The 27592-nt window shown below is 38.5% G+C and overlaps 1 protein-coding gene across 1 annotated transcript in view; it reads right to left on the bottom strand.

The window, feature by feature from the left end:
- FHIP1A (FHF complex subunit HOOK interacting protein 1A) overlaps positions 1-25653 on the bottom strand; it is a 37261-nt gene extending 11608 nt beyond the window's left edge. Inside the window, exons 1-6 of the mRNA XM_065634279.1 lie at positions 25552-25653; positions 23563-24189; positions 18672-18830; positions 16351-16437; positions 3532-3699; positions 105-184 (exon numbers count right to left, since the gene is read on the bottom strand). Of these exons, the coding sequence (XP_065490351.1) occupies positions 105-184; positions 3532-3699; positions 16351-16437; positions 18672-18830; positions 23563-24189; positions 25552-25653 (1223 nt within the window). The remainder of the gene's footprint in view (positions 1-104; positions 185-3531; positions 3700-16350; positions 16438-18671; positions 18831-23562; positions 24190-25551) is intronic.
- Positions 25654-27592: the final 1939 nt, after the last annotated feature.

Here is a 27592-nt window from a genome sequence, read left to right as displayed (position 1 = left end):
ATTTCTGCTCTCTTGGAGAACTCTCGTCCAGCGCTGCATGCAGAGGCAGAGACTGTGTGTCCCAGAATTAGGATGAAGAGTGGGAATAAGAGTTTGGGCTTTACCTTAAAACTAGCTGTAACATCACATCTTCACAATGCAAGCCAATGAGCGTTCTGAACAAGGCCAAGGAGACCACGCAGAGCTGGAAAATGATAAACATTGTCAGCTTTTCATCTGGAAATTGTACCTTTCCAATCTTCCCTGCATACCACATTACAAAATGACTCTGCCAGAACATCATGCTTTATAAGATACTGTTAGTACGATATTTCGTCAGCACCCCATGGGATTTTTTTGAAGATGTCTAGAGCTGTACACATTACATTTTAACAAAATACAATCCAGAATTTTCCTTCAAATAAACGATTAAAAGAAGCAGTAATTTACCAGTCTTCAATATTATCAAATTTATTAATTTAATTTAACTCAGCATTAAGTGAACCCTGTAACTTCCAAGACAGCGTGTTAGTTTTTACCTCAGACATAGAATTTGAACCAACTGAAGGTCTTTTCTGAAAAAGTTCAGCAGAGACAAAAATCATACTCATTCTGTGACAGGCATCCTACTTTCACACTGGCTTTAGGACAAACAAGAAACATGGACTCCTACAGGCTTTCGTGGTCACTAATTAAACATACAACACTTTCGAAGCTGTCATACAGTCCATTTCTACCTCCCAGATGCTTGCTAGACCACACTGGTAGAAGCATGAGCTGTAAGCTTTCACTGTTTTTTTATGAACCACAGCACCAGCATCTCCCTGCTTCTTAATGCATATTTCCTTGGGCACATTCTCCTGCACTGCTCTTTTCTAGAAACAGCTAGGCTTAGACTCCAGGACCAGGCTGGGCCTTGGGAGAATTATTTAGCCTAAGTTGGCCCTTTGCTAGAGCTTCAAGTTGGTGTTTAAATCTCGCCTCTCCCTATATTAATTGTGTAAACTCAACATAATTAATATATGAAATTAATTGCACTTTTCAGTAGCTAACAAAAGTAACAGATTAGGACAAAATAAGGAAAAAGCTACAGATATTTCTCTACCTCTTTTTTTCAGTCACTGAACATCCTTTGTAATTCATTCAGGATTAAATCCAGCATTCTTCCTGGGCATGGCTTCTCCTCCACACCATGAAATTTCTTCCTCTTCTCTGCAGTCACTTCCCTTACTCCCACTGTTAAAATGCTCTATCCTAGTTCTGCAGCAGCACATCGCTATGTTCCTCTCTCCAGCCCCTACTTTCTCAAGAATGTCAACTTAAAGACTCTTTGTTGCACCATTTCCAGTTCTCTCTCAGACAAGTGGCTCAGCTCCCGTACAATATGACTGACTGCCTATGGTGACCAAGACCAGATGAATGTATGTATTTCTTGAAAAATTATATATTCATACATGTATTTTTCCCCTACTTGGTCACTGTATCTGTGGAACAGTTAAACAGCAAAGTGAACCTCACTTGATAGCCTCTGAAAAGCAAGAGTTTCTTTGATTGCTGTCCCTCGTTTGGTCATTGAACTAACACCCTGAGAAGAACGAGAGAAAGCGAAGAAGCAGAGAGAAGAGAACCAGGGAACACTCATGAGCTGGCTTGCAGTGAAGCCAAGTGGAGCTCAGACTTGTTGTCCTGCCACCATTGTCCCCTGCTTGTACTAGGAGCCAACAGGAAGGTGCTAGTTAGTCCAAGGCCTACAGAAATAGATGGAGAAAGTAAAAGGGCAAAAGAAGAAGAAATAAGTGGAACTGGACTTCTTAACAGAAATAGGAGTTGAAGAACTTCACAACAAGCTTTTGGAAGAACCCAGATCCTTGCATGAAAGGTATTTTAGCTGAGGGACAGAGGAAAAGTCTCATTTTCTCGGTGAAGTTTACTGAGATCCAAATCTAACTTTTTTCCATACTTTGAAGTTAAAAAAAATGCTACTGCCTTAGATTTTCCTGTATTTAGGAAATTTCAGTTTACAGGGAAACATTTCTCATTTGTCTTTGAAACCATACCACAAATTAGGAACCATCTGAAAAAGTAAAGCTAGTCTATTTTTGTAGTTTGTAAAGAGAAAAGGTTTAATATATGCTCAGGAGACAAAGAGGATAGTATTTTTACAATTCCTTTCGGCCATCTGTCTGTACATAAGCTTAACCCTGTGAATTATTAATAAGTATTTTCATCAATAATAACATATGCAGCTTTTGTGCTATGGAAACACAGAAGGCTGCAGTTCTGGCTTTTCTGCTTGGCCAAGCTATACTGCAGAAAACTCATTTAGCATCACAGAACCATTTTGGGTTGAGATCCTGAGTTGCTCAGGGCTGCAGAATTCTTTACAATTCTCACTTCGTTTGCCTACGGAACAGTAATTAATGATTAGGAGAGAAAACAGCATTTACATTTTTGTCAACGGAAGCTGTTTCAGTTTTCAGAGTTAATCCATCTTAGAGATGCAGTAACAGCAACATATATATCTGTATTTGCATGCACTCACATTTCAAAATAAATTTCAGATTAAGCTACTGTCCCTAATACACAAATTTAATGCACATGCTGGTGTTCTGGCTTCTCTTGTACCTGCACTTAAAACAATATTCTTTATTTTATCCATGAAGATGTGCATCACACAAGAGTCAGCCAAGACTGCCCACCAAGCAAGGATTAGAAGGGTAGTCCAGTGCAAGAATCAGTCATTTTCTCTGCCAGAAGATCCAATTCTTAGCAAAGGTCTGTGTAAGCAAAGGTAACTCTACTACCTCTGGCAGCCAGCTCTCCAGCCTCTGTGGTGCATTGAGCCCCGGCTGAGAAGGGGCTCACTGCAAAGCTGAGATAAAACTTAACACACAGGGGAGCAAAGGCAAAAAAAAGGAAGCCACAATCTGATCACCTGAGCAAGAAAGTGCCTTCTTTTAATCAAAGAAGCAAGCAGGCAACAATACAGGCTTGATTTCTAAGAAAACATATTGGTGATTGTCACAGGAAAAAATCACTAAAAGAGAACTGGTCTTGTTTTTAACAAAACCAGGACAGTGATATTGCAATTCACAACTTGGATCAATTTGGAGATATCCTGACAGGGCTCCCATCATCTCCCACAAGGACTTGTTGCTTGGCAAAACTCCAAAGATCAAAAATACTCCTCACCACAAGTATATTTATAAGTCCCAGGGTGAGTTATCTACAGGAGCACTAATTCAGCAGTATTCAAAATAAAAATGCTTCTAAATTTACCTTTGATCTTCTAACAGAATTCCAGAAGCCCTCATCTCCCCCTATCCCATTTCCCATACGTGTGAAACCACCTCACACATTTATCAACTCAGTATAGTGGTAGTTAAAAGTTATCACACACACAAAATATGAGGGGGTGGAAAAATCACAGATTTGGGTGGGGGGAGAAAATTCCTGGTTAAGCAGATATCCACTGAATATATGGAATCTCCCATTTAAATATTTAACCTACATCCATGCTGAATACCAGAACTTCCTTCCTGCTTGTCTTACCCGGAATGGAGTGTTGATTCGGCTCGTAAGTGTATCCAGGATATGCACATTCTCATGTCGGTGCAGCAAAATAAAACGAAGGAAAATTTTGAGGAGCGCTGGCTCTGAAACACTACGCAAAAAGAGATCCAGGTATGCAGTAGTAGTCATCACTTCTTCCACAGTCACCTACAAACAAAAGTAATGTAAAAGTAGACATACTGCACATACAGAATATCCATCCATCTATCCATCCTCTGCAACTGTATACCTGGAGAACATTTTAAGCTCTCCATACATAACACTGCCACAAAAACATTGAAGTCTTTGCTTTTAAGTTTGCAATGAGCATGCTTCTGAATGACTCACAAGCATTTTGAACCCATTTCTTATCTGTCTTGCTTCTCCAGGAAAAAAAAAAAAAAAAACAACACTACAACAAAACAACAACAAGCCGAACAATGCTCCCTCAAACTGACACCCCAAATCTCACACATACTGAAATATAAAGAGCCGAATCATGCTAGAAGCTCCCCACCGCCTTTCTGCCTATGTCTGCTTTTCTGCATCACACTTCTGTCACCCTTCAGAAGCATTTGTGGATGTTGTGAATACCTGCCTCTACCACTTTATTAAAAATAAATGACAGAGCACAATCAAAGTACAGTACAAACTAGGTTTCATTTTAGGGCTTTAAAGAAAAAAATCCCAATAGCTGCCCAGAATTTTGCCAGAATTTTCTTTCTTTTTATTTTCCCACAGCACGACTCCTTATCTCACTCGATTTTTAAAAAGAGTATGTGTGTGTATATAGAGAGAGGTCTCTTTCTATATACATACACATGCACATACAACCCAAAACCCAGAATCTTCACTACTGACTACGTGTATATCAAAATACAATTCAAGTATCCATGTGACATTTGCATACCATAACCCACACTGCTCTGCTTATGGCAATCCTTTGGAGCTTATCTATTCACAGTATGCACTGGCAAAGCACAGAAAATTCCAAAGGCCACCTCTGCACTACACACTGCTATTGCAAAGTCAGCTTTTTTAAAATAGTTACCCAGGAACCTAATAAGCTTAAGTGCACAAAGATAAACCTTTAATACAAGAATCTGCCTATATGAAAGGAAGTATTAAACATCTTTTGTTTAGCAAACTTAGCTGGATAAATGAAAAGACTGATTTTATTAAAAAAAAAAAGAATCAAAGCTGTCACTTAAGAGCTAAGAGGATTTAGAAAATACTCAGAAGGGCAGCATTTACGTAACATGCCGTAAATATTAAAATCCCTGTTCCATTATGTTGCGTGTTAGCCACGTACACAGCAATGCCATGCTGCAAACGTTCTCTTTAAAGCATTTAGGATCACAAGCTGCTTCTGGCTGGTTACACAGAACATAGGAATGCTGGATGCAGCCTGCAGGCCTTATGGAGAGGGGGCACTGATAAGGAGAGCACAGAGAAGCTCTGAAGTTCAGGTCACTGACGCTCTTTCTGAGGCTTTATTTTAATACTTGGCTACACATTCCTTAATACAAACAGCGGGCTGCTGGCTCATTTTGGCATTAGAAACAAAGCACCAGTAGCAACAGTAGAATTTTTCACCAGGATGGGAAATAAGTTCACCTTCTTGGTTTACGGCAGTGAGGTTGGTTAAAATCAAGCATTAAAATGTAACAGTGAAAGGAAAGGAATGAGGCACACTTTCACAGGATCTGTGAACTTTGTAAGGCTAAGTGAACAATAGCTATACATATTTTCTAGATCTCTAGTTGCGTGTTCAGTGCTATCAAAACCAGAAATAAGAATACAGTTCTTTCACAAAATAATATCTATTAACATTTACTCCAACCCACAATACAGTTTAGGAATTCATTCCTTCTCCTTCCCCCACACCCATCAAGTGAAAAGAAAAAATTCACTAGGTTAAGCACCCCAAAGTTACGCATTGCCAGAATCAGCACTATGGCTACAGCTCTAACACAAATTCTGTATTACTGTAAATATGATAAACCAAACATGCTTATGCACATACATACACTTTTCCGTAGGACTACTGCCACATTTCAACCAGGGTTAGAATCACAGAATCGTTTTGGTTGGAAGAGACCCTCAGGATCATCGAGTCCAACCATAACCTAACCTAACTCTAGCACTAAACCGTGTCCCTAAGAACCTCATCTAAACGACTCTTAAGCCTCTCCAGGGATGGAGGCTGAACCACTTCCCTGGGCAGCCTGTTCCAATGCCTGACAACCCTTTCCATGAAGAATTTTTTCCTAATATCCAATCTAAACCTCCCCCGGTGCAACTTGAGGCCATTTCCTCTTGTTCTATCACTTGTTACTTGGGAAAAGAGACCAACACCCTCCATGCTACAACCTCCTTTCAGGTAGTTGTAGATAGTGATAAGGTCTCCCCTCAGCCTCCTTTTCTTCAGGCTGAACAGCCCCAGTTCCCTCAGCCGCTCCTCATCAGCCTCGTGCTCCAGGCCCCTCACCAGCTTCATCGCCCTTCTCTGAACTCTCTCTAGTGTTTCAATATCCTTCTTGTGATGAGAGGCCCAAAACTGAACATAGTATTCAAGGTGGGGCCTCACCAGTGCCGAGTACAGTGGCACAATCCCTTCTCTAGTCCTGCTGGCCACACTATTCCTGATACAAGCCAGGATGCTGTTGGCCTTTTTGGCTACCTGGGCACACTGCTGGCTCATGTTCAGCCAGCTGTCAATCAACGGCCCCAGATCCCTCTCTGCCAGGCAGCTTTCCAGCCACTCTTCCCCGAGCCTGTAGCGCTGCCTGGGGTTGTTGTGACCCAAGCACAGGACCCAGCACTTGGCCTTGTTGCACCTCATACAATTGGCCTCAGCCCAGTGATCCAGCCAGTCCAGATCCCTCTGTATGGTCTTCCTGTCCTCCAGCAGATCAACACTCCCACCCAATTTGGTGTCATCTGCAGACTTACTAAGGGTGCACTCAATCTCCCCATCCAGATCATTGATAAAGAGACTAAACGGAACTGGCCCCAATACTGAGCCCTGGGGAACACCACTCGTGACTGGCCGCCAGCTGGATTTGGCTCCATTCACCACAACTCTGAGGGCCCCACCCTCCAGCCAGTTCTTTATGCATCGCAGAGTACACCCATCCAGGCCATGAGCTGCCAGCTTCTCCAGGAGAATGCTGTGGGATATGGTGTCAAAGGCCTTACTGAAGCCTAAGTACACAACATCCACAGCATCTACTAGTTGGGTCACCTTGTCATAGAAGGAGATCAGTTTGGTCAAACAGGACCTGCCTTTCATAAACCCATGTTGACTGGGCCTCATCATTTGGTTCTCCTGTATGTGCCATGTGATGTTACTCAGGATCATCTGCTCCATGACTTTCCCCAGCACAGAGCTCAGGCTGACAGGTCTGTAGTTCCCCAGATCATCCTTCTGGTCCTTCTAGTAGATAGGCATCACGTTTGCCACCTTCCAGTCAACTGGGACCTCCCCAGTTAGCTAAGATTGCTGGTAGATAGTGGAAAGTGTCTCAGTGATGACCTCTGCCAGCTCCCTCAGCACCCTTGGATGGATCCCACCTGGCTCCATAGATTTGTGGGTGTCCAAGCGGTGTAGCAGGTCGCTAACCATTTCCCCTTGGATCACTGGGGACACATAGGGTTGTGAAACAAAGGAAATTTTTTCTGGTTGGAACCGAGATGCCCCTCCGCCTTTTTTTTCTTTTTGCAACAGTCAAGAAGTGGGACTTGTGGGGTAAAAAAGTATGGCTTTCTGATGAAAGCTGTTGATTGTTGCTCTGAGAACTGGCTTTTTTTCCTTTTTTTAATAGCAGCAAACTGCAAAAAGCAAAGCTCAAGAAATCCATCATGTGACATCATGATGACAGCGCATAGTTCATGGAAGAGTGTAAACTTTCTGCCAAGGAAAGGCCAGACAGAAGTCACACATCATTATGTCTCTGTGTCACTTCTCCTTCATCCTTCATGGGGAAAAGGAAGCACGTTCTTGGCCTGAGGGTTTCACAGATGTTCCCTGACAGCAGAGGAATGGGCCTATGTATATGTGTAAAATACTGAAGCTGTAAATGAAAGAAAAGCCAGCAGATTCACAAGGGCAGTGACCTTTTTCTGAAGTGGATGCTCTTTGGAAAACTCATCCCATATTTGCCTCAGTAAGAGAAACCCACATGCTTTTCAGAGTGTGTATCGTGAATGAAACAAAGCACAGAAGAAAGCCAGCTAGAGAATATTTTAGAAAATAAATGTTCAATTCTGAGAGAAAGTTCAGTGCTCCTAACAGCTATGAGACTACACAAAAAAAGAACTTGCATTTACTGTAGCCAGCACTTTACTGATACCACTAAACTGAGCTGGAAGCACCAACCAATGATTAATGAAGCCCAAACAGTTCACAAAGGAGTCACTTATAACCTTGTTAAATCTTAATTGTTTGAATCAAGGCTTTCTGTGCAGGGTGCCACATTACACTTAATTTTTAGTTCTTCTTGGGAAAGAACTTGCTGAATCTACTTAACCATTTTCTGATGTAAGAATACTAAGTTTTGTCAAGATTTAAATGCATTTGTAAAAGTTTTTGTTTTTTCCTATGAAAACACACTGCCTTACCCACAACACTCCTTCCAACTTTTGCAATAAATGAAGCTAGGATCTATTTCACAGCTTGTTGTGCAACACTCAAAGCAAGCAAGTTAACGCTGTACAAGCTATTTTAATGCTATTGTGTTCTACAAGTTCCATTGCTCTCTCAGCGCGCCTTTGTGCGCATCTTGTCCATGCAAACCAGCACAGAGCCCATCCTTCTGCTTCCTCACATGAGGAAATCCAACAAAAATAGTCCTTTTTGGCATTTGAACTGAAAGCCACATATGCAGCTTAGGAAAAAGATCAATTAACCTGGCAAGCACACATCTGTGCTTTTACAATTCTATCTTATTTTGCCACCTTGCATTTTGCCATTTTCTAACTTCTGCAGATTTGAGGCACCTAGAGAAGTATTCAAAAAGGCTAATTTTAGCTCCATGAGGCTCATTTTCCTTTTACTCGGTGAGATACATTAGCCTGCTCTGAATGAGCCTCTAGAGAACCCACTTTTTTGCAATTAACTAGAGAAGGGCATTGGAGAAATCAGTTACACTAGGCAAAACTCAGCCTTGGCAAAAAACCTTTTAACGCTGTAAACCTTTTCTAAAGATCATGTTATACATAATACATTGAGTGTTGAAAGTGAGACTCATTCAATTTGTGCCGTTATTATTGAAGATCTCAAAGCCGTGATATTAAACTTCATTCAGACTACCTGCTGGTTGTGTCACCTTAAACTAATGTCTCGTGAGACAGATTTGGGAAAAGTAGGGAAATCCTCTCTCATAAATTCAAATCGGTACTTAGGCAAACAATTAAAAAAACCAAACGTTCCCAGAGAACAAAACATTTACTACCCATGTCAGACATGTCCACTACAGTCAAATCCTGAGGCAGCCTACAAAAATCTTTATATCATTGTAAACATTGATTGCAGTATAATTTGTCCGAATAAGCTTTTAGCTAGCCCTCAGAATTTAACATATTTGAAAGGATGATAAAAAGACAACTCAAAACTTCCACGAATCCATAAATCTGATATGTAACTTGAAAATTTTTCACCTCTGATCAAATATCAAGAAAATTACCATAACAAAGGGAGATGAAGAAAACTAAGACACAGTAGTTTTCTAGAAAACTCCTTTTTTAAGTAAGTAAATTTCATGCTATGTTTTTGATAAAGATATTTCAGCAGTGTTAAAATCCCCCACTGCTACAAGAGCAAAAATAAAAACCCACCAGCAGCATCTCGTGCATTAGATCCCTTCTCCTAATGCTAAACGCCAAGGATATCTCCGCTCCTAAGATAAAATTGTAGGACTAAAAATGAAAAATGAGAAAAATCCATATCCATTGCATTAATCAGAGCAGTATTCTATGGTTTCTATTTTCATTATCTACAGTTGTAACCATTAAAAGTTGTGGGAAATTTTTTTCACTATACATATGACTTTCAAGTGTCTGTCTAAACATAGCACTTACAAACCTCATCCACATATTTTTCTATATAACAATCAGTTGTTACGGACCCTTTAAAAAATGTAATCTGCTGCAAAAGGGACTACCAGAGAGTCTTCATAGCCAGACAGATATTTGATTAGAGATTATTGAAAACAGAAAGCCACTTTTAGCTCTATACTACCCTTCTCTAATTCTGTAATAGTTTTTAGCAAATCTTTTCTTGCCTCCTCTGATGACTGATTAGATGGTGAGGCAGACCACTATAAAGAGATACAGCTTTTACAAGTCACTGTGCCAAGTAATAGCAAAGAGACAGAAATTACTGTCATTGCAAGTTCAGTTTAATATATTATACTCACTGTGTTAGACCAATTGCACTGATTCTTTATTACTGGCTATTTTCCCTTGGGATCCACACAATATATTTCCTAATTTACAGCTTCATTCCCTCTTACAGGAATATGGCTATTATGATTCTTCCTTTCCCTCACATTTCCCTTTCTTACAAGGATTTCATATTGCCTATGAAGAGACCATAAACGTTATTAGAGCTTTTCCTCTAGATCCACGAGCAGTTTAAACCTGAAAAAGCCCACTTCACTGATAAAAACCATTCCCACTCTCTTCTCTTCATTTTCAGCTTCTTGCCCCCTGCATTTACTGGCAGAAGGGTTCATGCTTCGCTTCACCGCACAGTGAATTGGCTTGGGGAATTGATTCAGATTAAAACTATCCAGGAAATAAAGGTGAGTTTTAACCTCAATTGATCCCCCATAGGAACAGTTGTCCTGGAAAAAGAGAGGGAGGGAAGACACAGGGAATCAGGGACAGAGGAATTTGCACACTGAGGGAACCGGAAAACTAGAACTGCTTCAGCTTCCCTCAGCTTATGTTTCTAAACTGCTTCACTTTATACCAGGTTAAAATTCAGCTTAACTGAAGTGTTTGACACAAAACGTTGAAGGCACCTTTAACATATATCCACTCCATAGCCAATAAAATTAAGTTTTGTAGCTATTGATGGACTTCCCCAAAGCAAGAGACTATCCCAAGTTTCCCAGTAACGCTTGGTTTAAAACTTTTTCCGGCAGCTGTCCAAACGCTTTTCAGTAAGCTGAAAGATGGTACTACTTCCAAATGGGAACTGACAGTATTGTAGGATATTTATAAAGATGCTCCCTCTAATCTGTGGGGTATAATTTACAGGTCATTTCTCCCTAGCTGAGCTGTGTAATCATCAAGCAAGTATTACTGAATTATCACAGTAGCACACCGTGTTAGTGGTTTTTGTTTAGATGGGTTAGTGCGCAATATAGCTGAGGTCCATTGGACAGAGCTTATTTGACAGGACCGTGCCAGCGCTTCTGCAGAGCAGTTCTGCTCGCTTGGCCAACAGCAACGTTTTACACTAAAAAGCTGGTACAATTTTGCATTATTCAGATTAAAACAAGCCTTCCAAGTAGAAAAATAATTATATCACAGTTAGCAATTAAATACCGTGTCGTATAGCAGTAAATGCTAAGACGTTAAAAATTTGCTTTTATCATATAATTTACCAAATTTTTAGCACTATCCTCAATAAATTGAAACAACATAAATTACATAAACACTCAAGATATTCTGAATAGCTATCTTTGTACCCAAATTCTCTGAATGCCAAATTAAAATTAAATCATATGCACTTACAGGAAAGAGATGTATATAACCAACGTGAGTTCTATCAATGATAGCATAATATTTCTATATACAACAGTGTGGCTCCTAATTATCTAGCACATAGTTTTGACTGCAAAATATATACATATTAAAGACCTTCTGAAAAGGAATTAACTGATCAGATTGTTGCAAAAGTGCTGCAACTACCTAAAAGAATAAGGTAAATAAGCACTTTCTACTACCAAATATATAAAGACTAAAAAAAAGCCATACGGCCTCTAGCAGAACCAGTAAAACTTAGACTTCGGTATGGTTATTCTAGATTTGCTCTGCCATTTCAATTAGGCTTTAACTGAAGAGAAAATTAGCCTGATTTGATTACTTGGACCCTTGTACAATGTGGCCCCAGAAAACCTTAATTTTTTTGACAGAGCTCCAAAAAATTAGTTTTGAAACTGAAGCAGGAAATAAGTCAATGAGATATGTCACAGACATTTAAGAGTATGGCTCTGTGCCTGAGCAGAATTATACCTTCTCACAAGTATTTTGTTCTAAGTATCAAAATCTAGGGAAGAATGTACAGAATTGCATAATTTCAAGTTGTAACTGACATGCCATCAAAAAACGATGGTCTTAAATTAAGAACAGATTCTGCCAGATAGTCTTAATTTTCTCAAATCCCAGACACCAGAAAGAATAAAATACAGTTTGAGCAAAAAAATGAAACAACGGATTGTTACTACAAAAAGAAAACAACCAAATGAACCTTTTCTTCAGCTCTGTGACTTTACGGACAAATTATTTTATTCCTTTTGCTTTTAATTGATAAGGAAATAAGGAATTTGTGTCCTTGCACAAACCCTCCTGAATAATGTCATTGAATCACTTTTTTCAATGTCTCAAGAAACTCAAAAGTCAAAAGTAAGGGAGGTAACTCTTTGGTGAAAAGCAAAACGAACATACTTCTCAGTCACTCATTTCAGGCACAGGTGGGATAACCCACACAAAGCGACAACCGACTAGGACAGCCCCGGTGTAAATCAGGCTACAAGAACATGCTATATCTAGGATACTGATCTTTTAAGAAATGAAGTTACAGAGTCATAAACTTGAGAATGTTTGGGTTATTTAAGCACATTGCAGTTAATCTGCTACGTAAATAACCCTCCCAGAGCTGACTGTGAAAAACAGGGTATTTCAAGCTAGCTAGCTAGCCCAATCAATTTGAAACTTCCTTAACTAGAAAACACCTGAACTAGCAAATGCTTTTTTCAACTCCATACTACCTTCCCCAGATAAAACCGTAAAAATCACACCAAGGAGAATATGTTGGTCTCCCCACCCCCTGACTTTTTCATAGAAACACATGTCTATCCTTGACATCCTAGTACTTTTTCATTCACATAATGAACTGCGTACCTAGTAAGTATGTATAGGGAGACAATCTGCAAAAAGTTAAAAAAAAAAGGCAGAGCTTACTACATAGTTACAGAGATTTCAAGATCACACATGTACATATCTCAAAGCTTTGGATCACATATGGAAATTCTGAACTACTTTTATAGAAATTCTACTTTCTAAAACTCTGATGCTCTATTTACCAAAAGTTTTGTTTGATAGTCTGATGTTTTACATTGAGAGGAGAGAAAGAAGTTGAGGAAAGGAGACAGAAGGTCTGCAAGGAGGAACCAGGAGCTCCTAACAAAACTGAAATATAAAAAGGAAGAGATGGAAGCAGGAACAGGTGACCCAGGAGGAATATGGAAGAACTGAGTAAGTATGCAGGGAAAGGATCGGAAAAGTTGGAGTTAAGAGAGCTTCGACTGCAAAAGGAAGACTATGAAAAATGCATGCCCACTGATGAAGGGGGAAGGGGACCTGGTGACAAAATATATGGAAAAAGCCACAGCACTCAATGCCCTTCTCACCTCAGTCTTTACTGGCAAGATTTGCCTTCAGTAATCCCAGGTGCCTAAGACAAAAGTAGAAGCCTGGAGCAAGGAAGACTTACCCTTAGAGGAGGGGGATCAGGTTAGGGAATATTTAAACAAACTGGACATACATGAGTCCATAGGCCTAACAGGTTGCATCCCCCACTGTCAAGGCCATTCTTGGTTTTTGAAAGGTTGTGGCTGCCAGAGGAGGCTCTTGAGGACCTGAAATAAGCAAATGTCACTCCAGTCCTCAAGCAGGACGATTTGGGGAACTACAGACCGGGAAAGGAACAGAGTAAAACCTCCTGGAGGCCATTTCCAAACATATTAAGGAAAAGGTGGTGACCCAGAGTAGATTTACGAAAGGGAAATCATGCCTGACCAACCCGATAGCCTTCTACAATAAGATGGCTGGCTCAATGGATGAATGGAGAGCAGCCAATATTCTGTATTTTGCAAGGCTTTTGAAACTGTCTCTTGAACAACTTCCTTATAAACAAAATTATGAAGAATGCACTGGATAAGTGGACAGTGATGTGAATCAAAAACTGGTTGAATGGCTGGACTCAAAGGATTGTGATCAGCAACGTAAAGTCCAGCTAGAGGCCAGTGGTCTACGCTGGGGCCAACATTGTTTAATGACCTAAGTGATGAGATGGAGGGCACCCTCATACAAATTTGTAGATGTTACAAAACTGGGAGGAGTAGTTGATAGACTGGATGCTGTGCTGCCATTCAGAGGGATCCTGGCAGTCTGAAGAAAGAGGCAAGTGGGAACCTCATGAAATTCAAGAACACAAATGCAAAGCCCTGCGCCTGGGGAAGAATAATCCCAGGTACAAGTACACACTGGAGACTGACTGGGAAAACCATTTTTTCCTGAAAACATTACTTCTTGAAGAAAAACTAGAATATAGTACAGAGAGAACAGGTCTGACGTAGTATGCCTACCCAACAGTCATTCAATATCAGAGCCAGAAGCTCATCTCCTCTCTGATTTTTGCATTAAGGTAGAACCATGGGTGCCAGATTGGATATGGGACGTTAAGGCTTGAATGCCACATGAGATCTGGATTCCTTCCATGTCTATCACCAAGAGTTATCACAAGCAGCTGTTCCATACCAGTTAAATTCAATAAATAAGATTTATAGGAACACCTTAGGAAGATGGACCAATAATTTTATCTTCTTACCTCCCCCTCCTTTTAATCTTCCACACATCTGTCTTCTTAATCAGGTATTTATGCCATGCTCCATTATTCATTGTATTTGAACTCATAAGCCAGAACAAGTCAGAACAATTCAAACTGAATGACTGGATAAAACCCAAAAACTTCAGCTACAAATAGAATTTGGGATACCAAACCAACTTCATTGAGTTTAAAAGAAAAATCAAGATCCATTTGGTATTGTGTTCAATGAAAGAACTTCTGTTTTAAAAAACCATCATGGTACATTGGGCCTCTCTCTCATTTTGGTCCTTCACAAGTTTTTCTTAACCTAAATGTAAGCTCCCAAATGGACAATACAGTTTTCAAAACCTACTTCTTAACCTAGCATTAATGTTTTCAATGGCAACTAGGAAGTACTTTACTGTATGAAAGAGCTGTTACAGCCTAATTATCTGCCTCAGTGCACAGTCATCTGTCCCAAAAGCGAAGATATATAATATTTGTTTTATGTTAGATTAATGTGGGGCACAGCACAGAAAGACTGAAGAGGTCAAATGTGCCTCTATGGTTTCCTTTTGCTCTGGAGGTTTGGTCTCACATACACGAGAGCCTTGTATTAGATCCACTAGGTGGTGCAATCCATCTTCTCCATTAAACGTGTCTCAAGTTTCTATACATAATTTTTAAAGAGCAAAAAGTCAAACTTAATGCTAATCAAGGAAACGTTTATTACTGGGAGAACATGGCACCAACCAGAATGTTGAAGTTCTAGGCTTGAAACTCATATGTGTTAGCAGCGAACATCTCCATTTCCAAGAGAAATATGATTTCACCCAATTTCAGACTATATAAATGTGGTCCAACAAAATTTCCAGCACATGAAAAAAAAAAAGTAATCAGAACAGCATGTTTTGAATTATTTGAGTAACATCAACAGGGAAATAATCAACCCAACAGGGAGTAGCAGATTTACCAACCAAGAATGACACTCGGCAGCATGGGAATATTCAAAACAACCTAAAATTCATCTTAAGTACTTCGGAGGTAAAAACAGTACCCACTAAAACCAGAATCCCACAGCTACATTCTGGTATCTCCCTTGTTATCCATAACCTTGACCTAAAGCTTTTCACTTCTAATTCCCAGGCTTGGTAAGGGATTAAGACAAGATACAGAAACAGAAAAAATAACTTGCAGGTAAGGAGGTGATCTTAATGACAAACTACAGCCTTGATCTTGGATCGCAGCCAAATTTTCTTGCCAAGTTCCCAAACGTTCGAGGTCTGTCAAATCATTGAGGAAGATTCTATACTGCTTATTACCTTATTGGTAAGTGACTGCTTACCATGAAGAACTGTGTGCACTGCCAAGACAAGTCCTAGACTAGAAAGCAGGGTAAAGAAATTCACCAATACCAGTGACATATTTTGCAAAGGATAACCCCTAAAATTCAAAGAAAAATGGATTTTTTTTTTCTTCAAAGCAACATAAATTGCACACTAATACATTAGAAAATTGATACCCAACTCCATTTCTTCTCCATTTTATGAAAATAGCTCTACAACTGTGATAAGGAAGTACAAAACAATACCGACTTTACTAAAATTAGTGCAATATTTCTTGACTTGTAAGCATTTTCCTTTTGGAAAATGTTTGGATTAAAAAAAAAAATCCTCATGGAAACACGTTTGCCATAATGAAATGTTGTCTAAAGGTCACTGCGTTTTTGATGTTAAGTCACCCTAGTGCAACAAAAATATCTTGGTTCTTCATTTCACTTAAGGATTTAAAACATTTTCAGAAATACCTTTATCTTGCTTAATAGTCTGTACAGTGTAAATAGAAAGTATGGAATGAAAAGATGGAAAGTTTGCCTAGAAACTTATTCAATCACATGGAAGTCACTACTGACAGCACATTTAATAGTAGCCTTCCACAGAGATCATCCATAATGCTTTTCCCGTTATTATTTTGTCACGCATGCATACACCACTGACCTTATGGAGTGCAGGAGCCATTACTGGCACCAAAAATCCATTGTAAATGTAATTCACAAGCTGGTGACGTATCAAGGGATGTGCCACCTAAGAGGGTGGGGGAGAGAAAGACACAGAACAGTTCCAGTGAGACTTAAAACAAGACAGGGCACAGACTACTATTATCCACTACCAAAACCCTTTCTAGTTTAACGCAACATGTTCATTTGTCCTTCTCACCAGCATTTGCTATGATTGAGGTTCTTAAAGATTTTTCCTTCTTCAAAGAAACACACAAACTACATTTAATTACAGCAAACTGGCCAAATTTAGAGAACAGGGCTTTTCAATCTCCCTGCATGCTGACAAAGATGAATCGATGGACAGAAAAGTGTGTATACCCATGCATCAAAGGAAGATTTGAGATGCTAAATTTAGCTCCTGCAACCTCGTCAGGGTCACTTGAAGGTGGATTTGCCATTGTTAACTTGTCCTCTTACAAGAAGAAAAAATGGAACAGCTGCTTTCCTATGTTCAAGAGCAGGCAAACCAAAGCGCTCTCTAGCTAAGGGGTAAGAACATACTTCACAGACCCTTGTCCCAGCCACTGTAAAACAAACAGAAGAAGTGAAAACAAAACCTACATTACTCATTCAATAGGCTGGGAGCTTTAAAAAATGAACTGTTATTAGAAGCCAAAAATCTACTTTTATAATGAAGCATTCATTTTGTCTTCACAAAGAAAACATTATCGATTCATGCATTTAAAAGAAATTTGATAAAAGCAAAAAAAAAAATCCATTCAGAAGCATTCCAAATTAATACATTCTGTTTGAAGTTCACATAGAGACTGGAATGTCACAGCCTACATGTGGTCACAAATACATTCTCCCACTCACAATTCTTCCCAGACTTCCTTTAATTTGTAACTCTTTATTTCAGAAAGGGGAAGAAAAAAAGGTTTTCCCTTCCTATGCTGTGATCCTGGGAAAAAACAGTAAATGGCAAAAGGTCTTGGCTACACTGTCCCTTTTTAATCTCTGATCAAAGTTTTTGGGTCAACACAGAAGCAGCCACACCACAAAACCCATCCTATGCACAGAGAAAAAAATCCTGCAGTAACTGAGCTTTTAATTCAGCTGAAGACAGACCGTAAAGACACAATCAAGCAGCCATCAGAACCCGCTCTTTCTGCATGTCAGCTGAAGATCCTTCACAATTGTGTTTATTTGAAAGGCGGTTTTGAAATAATATGCTCTTCTTTAATTTGTCTGCAGTAACCTTTATAGCATTTTTTTTAAAAAAAAAAGGTGTCAAATATGACCCCTCCTGCAAACACAGATCTGTAGAAAAATTCCGGTTAGACACCAAAATGAATATTATCTCATCTTCATGTTTAAACATGCATGTTAAAAATCTTGTACATTGCATTTAAAGAATAACAGCTACTATTATTTTTGCTTGTTCGATGCTTTAATAGTCAATCAGTTGCCTCACTGTATTTCACACACATCTCACTAAAACATATCTTTTAGTTAACAGCAAGTGTGGCTAAATTTTCAATCCTATTCAGCACATTTCTTGAAATAACATTAAAATCCATGGTTTCTGTAGAATTTATATCACATTTAATAAAATACTGGACAACAGTTCTATAGGGCTTTCTAGCCCTGTAAACAATATATTAAGAATACAAAAAACCCAAAATATCATTTTCTGTTTAGATCAGAGAAAAAAAAATAGTAAGGGATCAAAGCCAGGAAAATCTAATCAAGAAATAATCAATAAGAAGAGAGAGTTGATTCAAAACAGATCAGTCTAAAATTAATTCATATTTCTGGGAAGATACCTAAATTCTGCTTCAAAAGCTTTTTTTATGCAGTATGCACCAACAGGTAAACCAGACTGTTTTCTTTTGTACACTCTTACGAGAGATTAGACAGAGACAGAATGTTTTTCAATGCTTAAATATATAAAGGCTACATTTTCCATGTGTAAAGGCATTCAATTTACTTTTAGTATCAACAGTGGTATTAAAATGCAATCAACTTTTTTTTTTTAAACAGAAAATCCTTCCAATTACATAATGAAATACCAAGATGCCTCACAATTCTACTGCTTTCATTTGAAACATTCATCCCCTGAAAACCAAAAATGTGTTAATTCATCCTTATAACAAGGACAAACAGCACAAAGCATTCATTTTATGAGCAACTTCTTTTAGTGTAACTTTGAAAGTCCATGCCACTAGTAGAAGTAAATAAACTCTGTACTTTACAAACTTCTGCAGAATATATAAAAACCTACTACTTCAAAAGGACAGGCCACCTCTGCTCCATTACCTGTATCACAGCATTGCAAAATTCAAGGGAATTCATGAACTGTACAAGGGCTGGTGACAAGAGCCAGTCATCTTTCAGCAGGCAGTGCCACTCCTCTCCTTGTTCTTCCAGCTTTGTAGGCAAAGATGAATAGAGGCCACTGAGTCCTGTTGCTAGCACCTGTATTGAAAAAGCAGAAAAGAAATAAGCTGACTTTCCAACTATCCATCTGCCTGAATGGCAACACCACAAATTGTTTCTCTTACTAGTTTGGTAACACAAGAGCGGAGAGAGTGTTGAGATTAATTTAATTTCCTTTTGAGTCTTGTGGCAGAGAGACATGAATACTTTAAAGAGCCTTCCATGTAATATCCTTCTTTCAAGAGCTGGTATTTAGGAGCAAGTGATAGGGAAAAGCAGGTTGCCTTTTTTTTAAAAAAAAAAAAAAAATCTGAAGTTACATTTTCTTTTGAAATTCTTATAAAATCATTTACACTTTCCTTCAGTCCCTTCCAGAAGCAGCCATCACTGTCATATATCTACAGCTTGTCTTTCATTGAGGATTTGGATGTTACTGCTTACACATGCCTATATGAACTGATTTGACTCAGAAATATGAAACATCGAAATGTAGGGGGAAGTGCCTCTGTCCAAAAAAAAAAAAAAAAAAGTTCAGTCACATACAGACCACAGATAAATGTTGATTTTCATTCCTAGGCACTCCTTGTTTCCAGTGATATTAAGGCTTACGGATGATTTATATAAAATAAAATCTTGTGCTTCAGTGATGTATTCTTTGTTACAATTTTAAAAGTGTATTTCCAAAAAGGTTTTTTTAAATTTTACTGAACATATCTGGAGTATCAGTAGTTTCAGACTAAGTTTTTAATTATTATTGAAACTGGAAACTTCTAAATATTGTTTACAACTCTTATCCTTCTGACACGATTCTATACAACTTCAGGATAATTTTTAAGATGATTGTCATTTTAAGAGGATCATTAAAGACTCAGCCTGATGGAAATTTTTTTCCTTTTCATTTAACAGACTCTTCTAAGAATTGTTCCTCTTTCTACCAAGGGCTACTTAGCATCTAGAGAGCTAGACAGTCAAAGCTCAGATGAAACACAACTGGTTTATCTATTAGAAAACAAACAGCTGACAATGTACAGGTCAAAGATCAAGGGTTCATGGAAAGGGATTCAGGTTTTGATCATACGCAAGCATAACCAATTATAATTGCTAACTCATCCAGTCAGACAAAGACTGTCTTTCTGAATGCCTTCCATGCCTAAATCACATAATTCTGAAGATGGATTTTTTTCTGGCATACATAATTAAGCCAAATGTTAAAGTGAGGAAATACTGTGGAAAATTCACTGCTTTAGCACACTGTGCTACATTTTTATACACATATAGGTATATAAAGAAAGATGCTGGAGATATGTTAAAAAAAATTAAGAAGCTAAAGCCATGGAGCAAAGCTTTATTTGAACAATCACATTCTTCTATAACCAGAATCTTTTTTGCTTTTTTCTCTCTCACACATTAGAAGAGCTTCAAGCAAAATGTTAAGATGATCTTACTAGGCCTACAGAACTACATATAAGTAACACATACATAAACACACTCTCACAAACCCAGGTTTCAGATAATTCTAAGAAGGAAAAAATGCTGAAGAGAGAATTAAAATTTCTTTGGTGTTGCAAACTGTAAATTAATGCACACTTGATTTTTCCACTGTCTGCTTAAAATTTACTTGCTATTCATAAATGTGTACTTACCCTGATCAGTAAGGAATCTGATTTTTCAGAGCTGTGTAATATCCACATTTCTCCTTCATATGGAAGTTTAGTCCTTAAGCACAAGAAACCGACCCTGAGCAAAACATACTACTCTCTTCTAAAAGGAGCAGTGAACTCAGAATTAGTCAATGTCTTGAAGTGAATAATTCTTTTGTTTGTCTGACTTACTGAAGTAAGAAGTGACAGATTTAGCTGCTAAAATCTGTAAAGTCTAAAAAGCTCTTATTTTTCTATGATATACAACACAAATGGCTCTATGTGAAATTATGTTTCTAAAACACTGAGACAGAGAGTAGCCACTGGAAGCAATTTCATCTCTTCAGGTAAAAAACATTTGAAAATTTTCATAGAAGTATATGGTATAAACAAGATTATAATTTGAAATTACTAATAGAGCTCTTCACATTCTATAAGCAGGCACATAAAATAATGTACATATATAGTCTACATAACGGAGTTTTAATCAGTAAAATGATGAGCGTCAATGAAAAATAAATGAAAGGGAAAGAAATGAATTAATTCACATCCTGGAAGGGCAAAATTGGTCTTATTTTTTATTTTACCCAGAGCAATGTCCTTTTAAACTCCTCCAAACATGTCAAGTCAACCCTACACGCTCATCTACTTTTGCAAGCATCTCCAGTTTCTTTCTCACCATAGAATCACGAATCTGTCTGCAAACCAGTCTCCTTGATTTATTTACTTTCTCTTGACTCACAGAAGACACTGACTACGTGATTTGTAATCCTAGACACATTATACAATTAAGATATGTTGTTAATATATAATCAGTTGCTATCTGGCCAATTCCTTCCCTTTAATAATTCCCCTTCCTCCCTCTCCGTGCAGCCTCAACTTCTCAAGGACATTACAGAGCTATTCCGCCTCCTGCTTTAATACTTGCTTTCCTAAGCTGTGAAATATTTACAAATACAAAGTTTTATGGAGAGACTTTGAGATGTTATCCTGCTCAAAATTACTTAAAAACATTGTTTTCTTACTATAATGCAGAACAGACAATATCTTCAATCAGATTCAGAAAACTTTCAGGTCAAAACATCATAGAAAAGATACGGCAGTAAATTCTCTGTAAAATCAGAAAACTTTGCCAAATAATTTGTCTAAATATTCTGTGTTAAAAATATTTGTTAGTGATGTATCTTACTGCAGCCTGTTCCCTTCTTTACAGTTTACTCACCTATGGTTTTGAATACCATGGACAATCTTGTTTTAAAAAGCTGGTAACTAAATTTAGCTCAAAAACTAGAATCAAAAAAGCCTCCAGATTCACTTTGGCACAGATCTAACACTGATTTGGGCATATAAGGCAGCTGAGATTTATGGCCAGGCCCCATCCCAGGGCATGTCCATACTACGCAGTAAGGCATGGTAAAGAAAACCCAAATACTATCAACCAACTCAGCCCCAGAACCAGAGATGGCATCACCACAGTTGCCCCCAAATGCTGTTCCTATCAGCACAGGATGGTGCCAGCTGTTTTCAAGAGTAGTTGAGGCAACATCTGCACTAATTTGAGTGATACACAGCAACGTCACTGACATCTACGGTCTTCCACCAGAACAAAACCTGTTCCTTCAGCTCATCACACTGAAATTAAAAAAAGATTTTGGACTACTGAGCTATGACATTGCATTAGTGTTCTTATAGATTTAGGCCAGTCTCATTACTGTTCAGAAAAGTCTGATTTTAGCACATTTTGACAAGAAGCCTTCCTAATTAGAATGTCAATCATGGCTCCCTGCTGTTTGAAGGTTAATATAGCTGGCTTTTATTGTCAGTGTAAAAAGGCTGCTTTTTTTTCCTTTAATTAATTGGAAGATGTAATTACGTAAGTTATAGCATGGATCCAATAATGGTATGTCTCAGGGACAGCTTGAGAATCAAGTTCATATTATTTAGCAGCATCTATTAAACAAGGTCAACTGGAGTCTCTCAGCACAAGAAATTCGATGCAATATTTACAGCTTACAAATAAAACCATTTAGAGGTTTTGGTTTGGAACTCCAGCCTGCAAACCTGGCTCTGCCCTCCTGCTCAAAGGACGTAGCAATCTCAGAGTAAATGGCAACCTACACCTGGAGCAGCTGTCACGCACTAATGCTTAAGGCAGGGATTCTAGTGCTCTCTGCTCTAAAGCTCTCTGTTTTAGCAGCTATGTAAGGCCCCCCTGCACTTCATTTTTCTGGCATTTATTAAACTAAAATGCAAGCCATGCAGAAGGTAAAAGAATAAGTCCAAGAGCCGGCACACCAGAGCAACTTTTCTACACAATTATATTTGGTTTTGAACCCATCCATTGCAGATCTCAAACTGATTTTTGTGATAAGGCACGAAGAAGCAGGTGTTGTCATGTCCATTCTGCTTTAGCTTTAAAACTGCAGTAAGGCAGTTTTGTTTGTTAAATTAGATTGTTTACTTGTTTAACAGCAAAGGTTTTTTATCCATGTAGTAAGACTGATTTGCCAGATCTAACAGCACAACACTACTACCAAGTTTTGCAACAGACTGCAACACAGCAAGGTGGCGGTTTGCCTGAAACGGCCATAGAAACAGCCGATTCGGTGACAAAGAGCAAGTCTCCCTTTTATCTTGCAAAAACATTACGTTCCTGTAACACTCACATTGTTTTCACACTTATTTTTTGAACTGTTGAACTGTTGTTATAGTGTGGCAAGCACAGGCTGCCTAAGCTAGCACTGCCACCAGAAACAGCAGCTTCTGAACACCTTGTTCCCATTTCTCACTCCCAGAGTCACTCCCAGAATCTCCCAGCGGCCTCGCAGTGAGGCAGAACAGGTTTCCCTCCCACCAAGTTCTCCTATAACTTCTATCAGTTTCCCAATTTAATTCACTGTGACTGCAAAAACACTTCTGCTGGCCCAAAAGCACAAGACATGGTATGGAAACAAGGAGCAAGGCTGCGTTTGGCGCAGGGCTGGCTTAAACAGCAGTATAATTTGTGAAATAGCTGTTCGCAGAAACAAATGTGTTACAACACATCTTTATCAAAAATGACAGAAAAGGCTGAGAAGAACACAAGGGAGACAGTTTAGCATTGAAGATCAAGCAAACCAACAAAAACTTACTGGGCAAAAATAGGTGTTTTCTGCTATGTGGTTTGCAACAAGGTTGTTTTCTGCAGAAAGAGACATTATGAAAAGTAGCGCATCACGGGCCTGTTGGCCTACTGTTCCTTCTCGATGGATGAAGGGAATCAGCAGGGAAAATATGAGGAAATTGGCAGCTCCTTGGTCCTCACTGGTGTGGAAAAACAGTTCTAAAATGGAGGGATCTTTGGCTATTATAGAGCAGAGCTGGTTCAAGAGGACGACCAACTCCGTTTCCACTGTTGGAGTGGCTGTTCCTGAGCAGGAGCTCAGCAACATCATCAAAGGCTTCAGGATCGGCTTGTGGTGCAGCAAAGGCTGATGAGACTGGGTTACTAGCATTTCATACATTTTCAGTTGCTCAATTTTTGTCTCATCGGTGAACTCTCGTCGTAGGCTCCAAAGAAAAAGCTTCTCCATGATGTTTTCGGAGACCACAAACTCCAGAATAGGCCCCATTGAGGCATCCTTTGCTCGCTCCTCAATTAATAAGAAAAGCATGTGCTCCACATAATTCTGAACAGTGCTGGCCTCATCGGGTGAAATTGCGCCATACTTTGCCTGAGTGTTTTTCAAAGGATCATGCTTCTCTAAGATTTTCAGAACCTAAAGACAAACAAAGGCATATCAGTTATTTGAATGCATTTTTTTTAAATATGCACTTAGTCTTATAAGGGGGGGGGGAAATAAAAATTCTTAACACAGAAAGCCCAAGTTCTTTTTATGCTTTTAGTTTTTGTCTGTCGAGCTTTCTAAATTTAGAGGGTTCACATTTGGCACATGTGAGGCCAAAACATAATGCTTTTGTTTGTTTTATAAGCACCTAAGTTTGCCACTTGTCCTATTGCTGAAGACTTGAGGTTCTCTGAACTACGGATAAACTAGGTTCCCTTAGGTCTTCAGAAACTGAGTTTCAATGATCTTTGAAATAAGTTTATTTGTCACAGAGGACCGAAATCAAAGGGCCTGTTCTTCAGCCAGATTAACTGTGCTCAGGAGTATCAATACCATGAGATGACTTGCAGTAATAAGAGTGACAGAAGCCCACAGAGCTGATCTTTGCTTGCCACATCTTATATGATACCAAATGGCCACTGATGCCCAGATACTCTTGCAACATTCAATATAGATTTAGGATTTAGTAACAATTGTCATCGCAGCACTTATACTCCTGGATGAAATTCTGTTCTGCATACAATCAGTGAACCTCCTTGTCTGTCAACAACCACTGTCTGGCGCTCTTGTGGAGGGTAATTGCCACAAAACCACAAAGGAACAGCAGCTTCCCTAACATGACAGCATCGCTAGAGTTAAGTGAGAAAAGGTGTCTCTTAAACGTTGGCTCCTCTGACACTGGAAACAGCGCTGCTTCTCAGGATAGCAGAGAAGCAGCAGCACAGAAACCAATTTTACATAAACCTTTATTTATACATATTACCGCAGCAAATAAGATGTCAGATTATGGTGCTCAGAGCAAAACATCTTTACCCAAAAGCAATTATAATCCTGATGACATGCAAACCATTTTTAGAATATGCTGAAGTGCATAATCTACATCTATTCATAATAACACTGCATACAGCTTTGCACCATGCATCCAACATACTTTACAAAAGCTAGGCAAGCCTTTCCCAGTGCAAGGAAAGGAAGCACAGAAGTTTGCAACAAGGTCCAAGTCACAGTGAACCATCAGGAAATCCATGAACATGATCTAGGCGTTCCACAAGAAATTACCATGTCGTACCACTTCCCTTTTAGATACAAATCTGGAGTTCAAAGTGTGATTAGTAAAGGCTAACCACACCTTAAAAGGTCAATTACCTCTGTCTCTTAAAAAGTTTCAATGTCATTTACTATGTTCTGCATGAAAGACCTTCCTGAGCAATTTAGGATTTTCCCAAAAGAAAGAATGAAGCAAATTCCAATTAACACAGCCTACTTCAAACCAATAAAACTAATTAACATTACCTGTGCCCAGTGTGTTCTAAACACTATCATGCATGTTTCTGGGTCAACACCCTGCAGGCTCGGAACCTGCCGATTTTTGCTGATACCAGTTCCAGAGGACATTATAAATTTTCCAAAGGTCGAGCCAACTAGGCCATGCTGGATTTCTTTTGAAAATCCTGTAGTTGGCTACAGATGTTCAAGCATCATGTTGTGAGCATTGGTATCCACAGAAATCTGTTTAAAAATAAAACCAAACAAAATAAACCACACATATACCTATGCACATCAAATTAGTGTATAATAAAAAAGAACATACTTAAAAAGAATACTAAAACCTTTTTTCTTTTAATTCAGTTTAAGGATGGGATTTTTTAAAAGCATGTTATATGGGACCATCTTCTCAAACTTTTCCTCATGATAACAGTTTCTAATGCTTGAACTTTTGAGATCAGTGACTGAATTAAGGTGCTACTGAAATAAATAAGCGTAACAGAAGCTCATGCAGTAAATATTTTATGCATATGTCACTACATTTTTAGTTTTTCATTATGGCATTTTTGCCATCTGACCATGTCTCTTTTCAGAATTGCTTAGTAACTAATGTTGCATAGGCTATACAGGTAAAAAGAAGTACAAGTTATTTCTATATTTTTGAAACAATGTTCCCATTAATAGCTATAATTACAAATACTTAAAGCTTTCTGTCAGAAAGCATATAATAAACAGTTGAAAACATCTTTATAACACCATATGCAAGTAGACGGATGCACCTGTATCAATAGCAAAGTAACCAAAACCAAACAATATGAAAAGATAAAACCTTCATGTATCCAAAGTGAAATAAATTGAGATGTCATATTAAAGGACTATGAGAATAAGACCAAACATTGAAACATTATTTTCATTCATTATTTAATATCTTCGATATCTGAGTATCGAAGTAGTTGCACACCTGCAGGGGAAAGTTAAAATGAACCAAAGACATATCTTCATGATATCTGAGTGGCTTAAAAGAACATATTATTCCCTCAAGCACCAATATCTAAGTCACACAGTCCCCCTTCTTTATTTTTTGTCTCCATGGGCTTTACATTTTTATTCTCCTTTCTGCAAACCATCTAGGCTTTTAATTTAATTTGGTTTCGAGCCATACAAAAAACCAAACCAAAACAAACAACTGCCCCCCAAAAAAATCAAACACAAAAAACCCCAAATACATTAAAAAACAAAAAAAACCCCCACAACAAAACAAAACAAAAATCCCACAAACCAATAACAACAAAACCACAACCACCACCACAACCCACACAAAAAAATCCAACCAAACCTCCACAACACCAAAATACCAACATATAAAGAGTACAGGAAGACAACAAATGCACTACAAGTTCTGACAGCTCATGTAAATTATGGCAGATTTTTATTTTAACTCAAGATTGCATTTTGAAGTGCTCTCCTTTTCTCCAGTCTTCAATAGGATCTCAGGGCCCCTGGACATCCATTGGCTTAGTGAAATACATGAGGAAATTATTGTACCATAAGTTGCCACAGTCCATATAGCAATTATTTGCCAGTACAGTATGTATTTGTCTGTGTATACCTTAAAATATAAAAATCTTTTCTCTACAGTAGACTCCCTGCACGTGTGCTCTGCTTGTAGTCTTGGAACTGTTAGCACAGCAAAGCATACAGCCTCTCTCAAAAGTAGCAGCGACTTTTGCCACTTCCAAAATGTCTAAAAATACACAAGGCACAACTTCAAGATTTCAGAAGCAAGCAAAAAGCAAAAGATGCTTATGCATTCCTCTGTATCTATATGTGTATATTCATATGCTTAAGATTCAATACGATTCAACTGCATGATCAGGGTCTCCACCCTCCATCCCAACCCCTGCTCCTTACAGCACATAAGATGCATTTTCTATGCATTTTCTAAACACTCTCACGGAAAACAATTAACACAATCTAGTTCATCCTTTTTGCAGATAATATTTCCATGTGTGGACAAAACAGCATAAATCCAGGACAGTTTATCTGTTTGGGCAACACTACTTCCAGA

The sequence above is a fragment of the Caloenas nicobarica genome, chromosome 4 (genome assembly GCF_036013445.1).
Source record: "Caloenas nicobarica isolate bCalNic1 chromosome 4, bCalNic1.hap1, whole genome shotgun sequence".
Lineage (NCBI taxonomy): Eukaryota > Metazoa > Chordata > Aves > Columbiformes > Columbidae > Caloenas > Caloenas nicobarica.
Note: the sequence above shows the minus strand (reverse complement) of the source record. Positions and strands in the feature narration are given on the sequence as shown.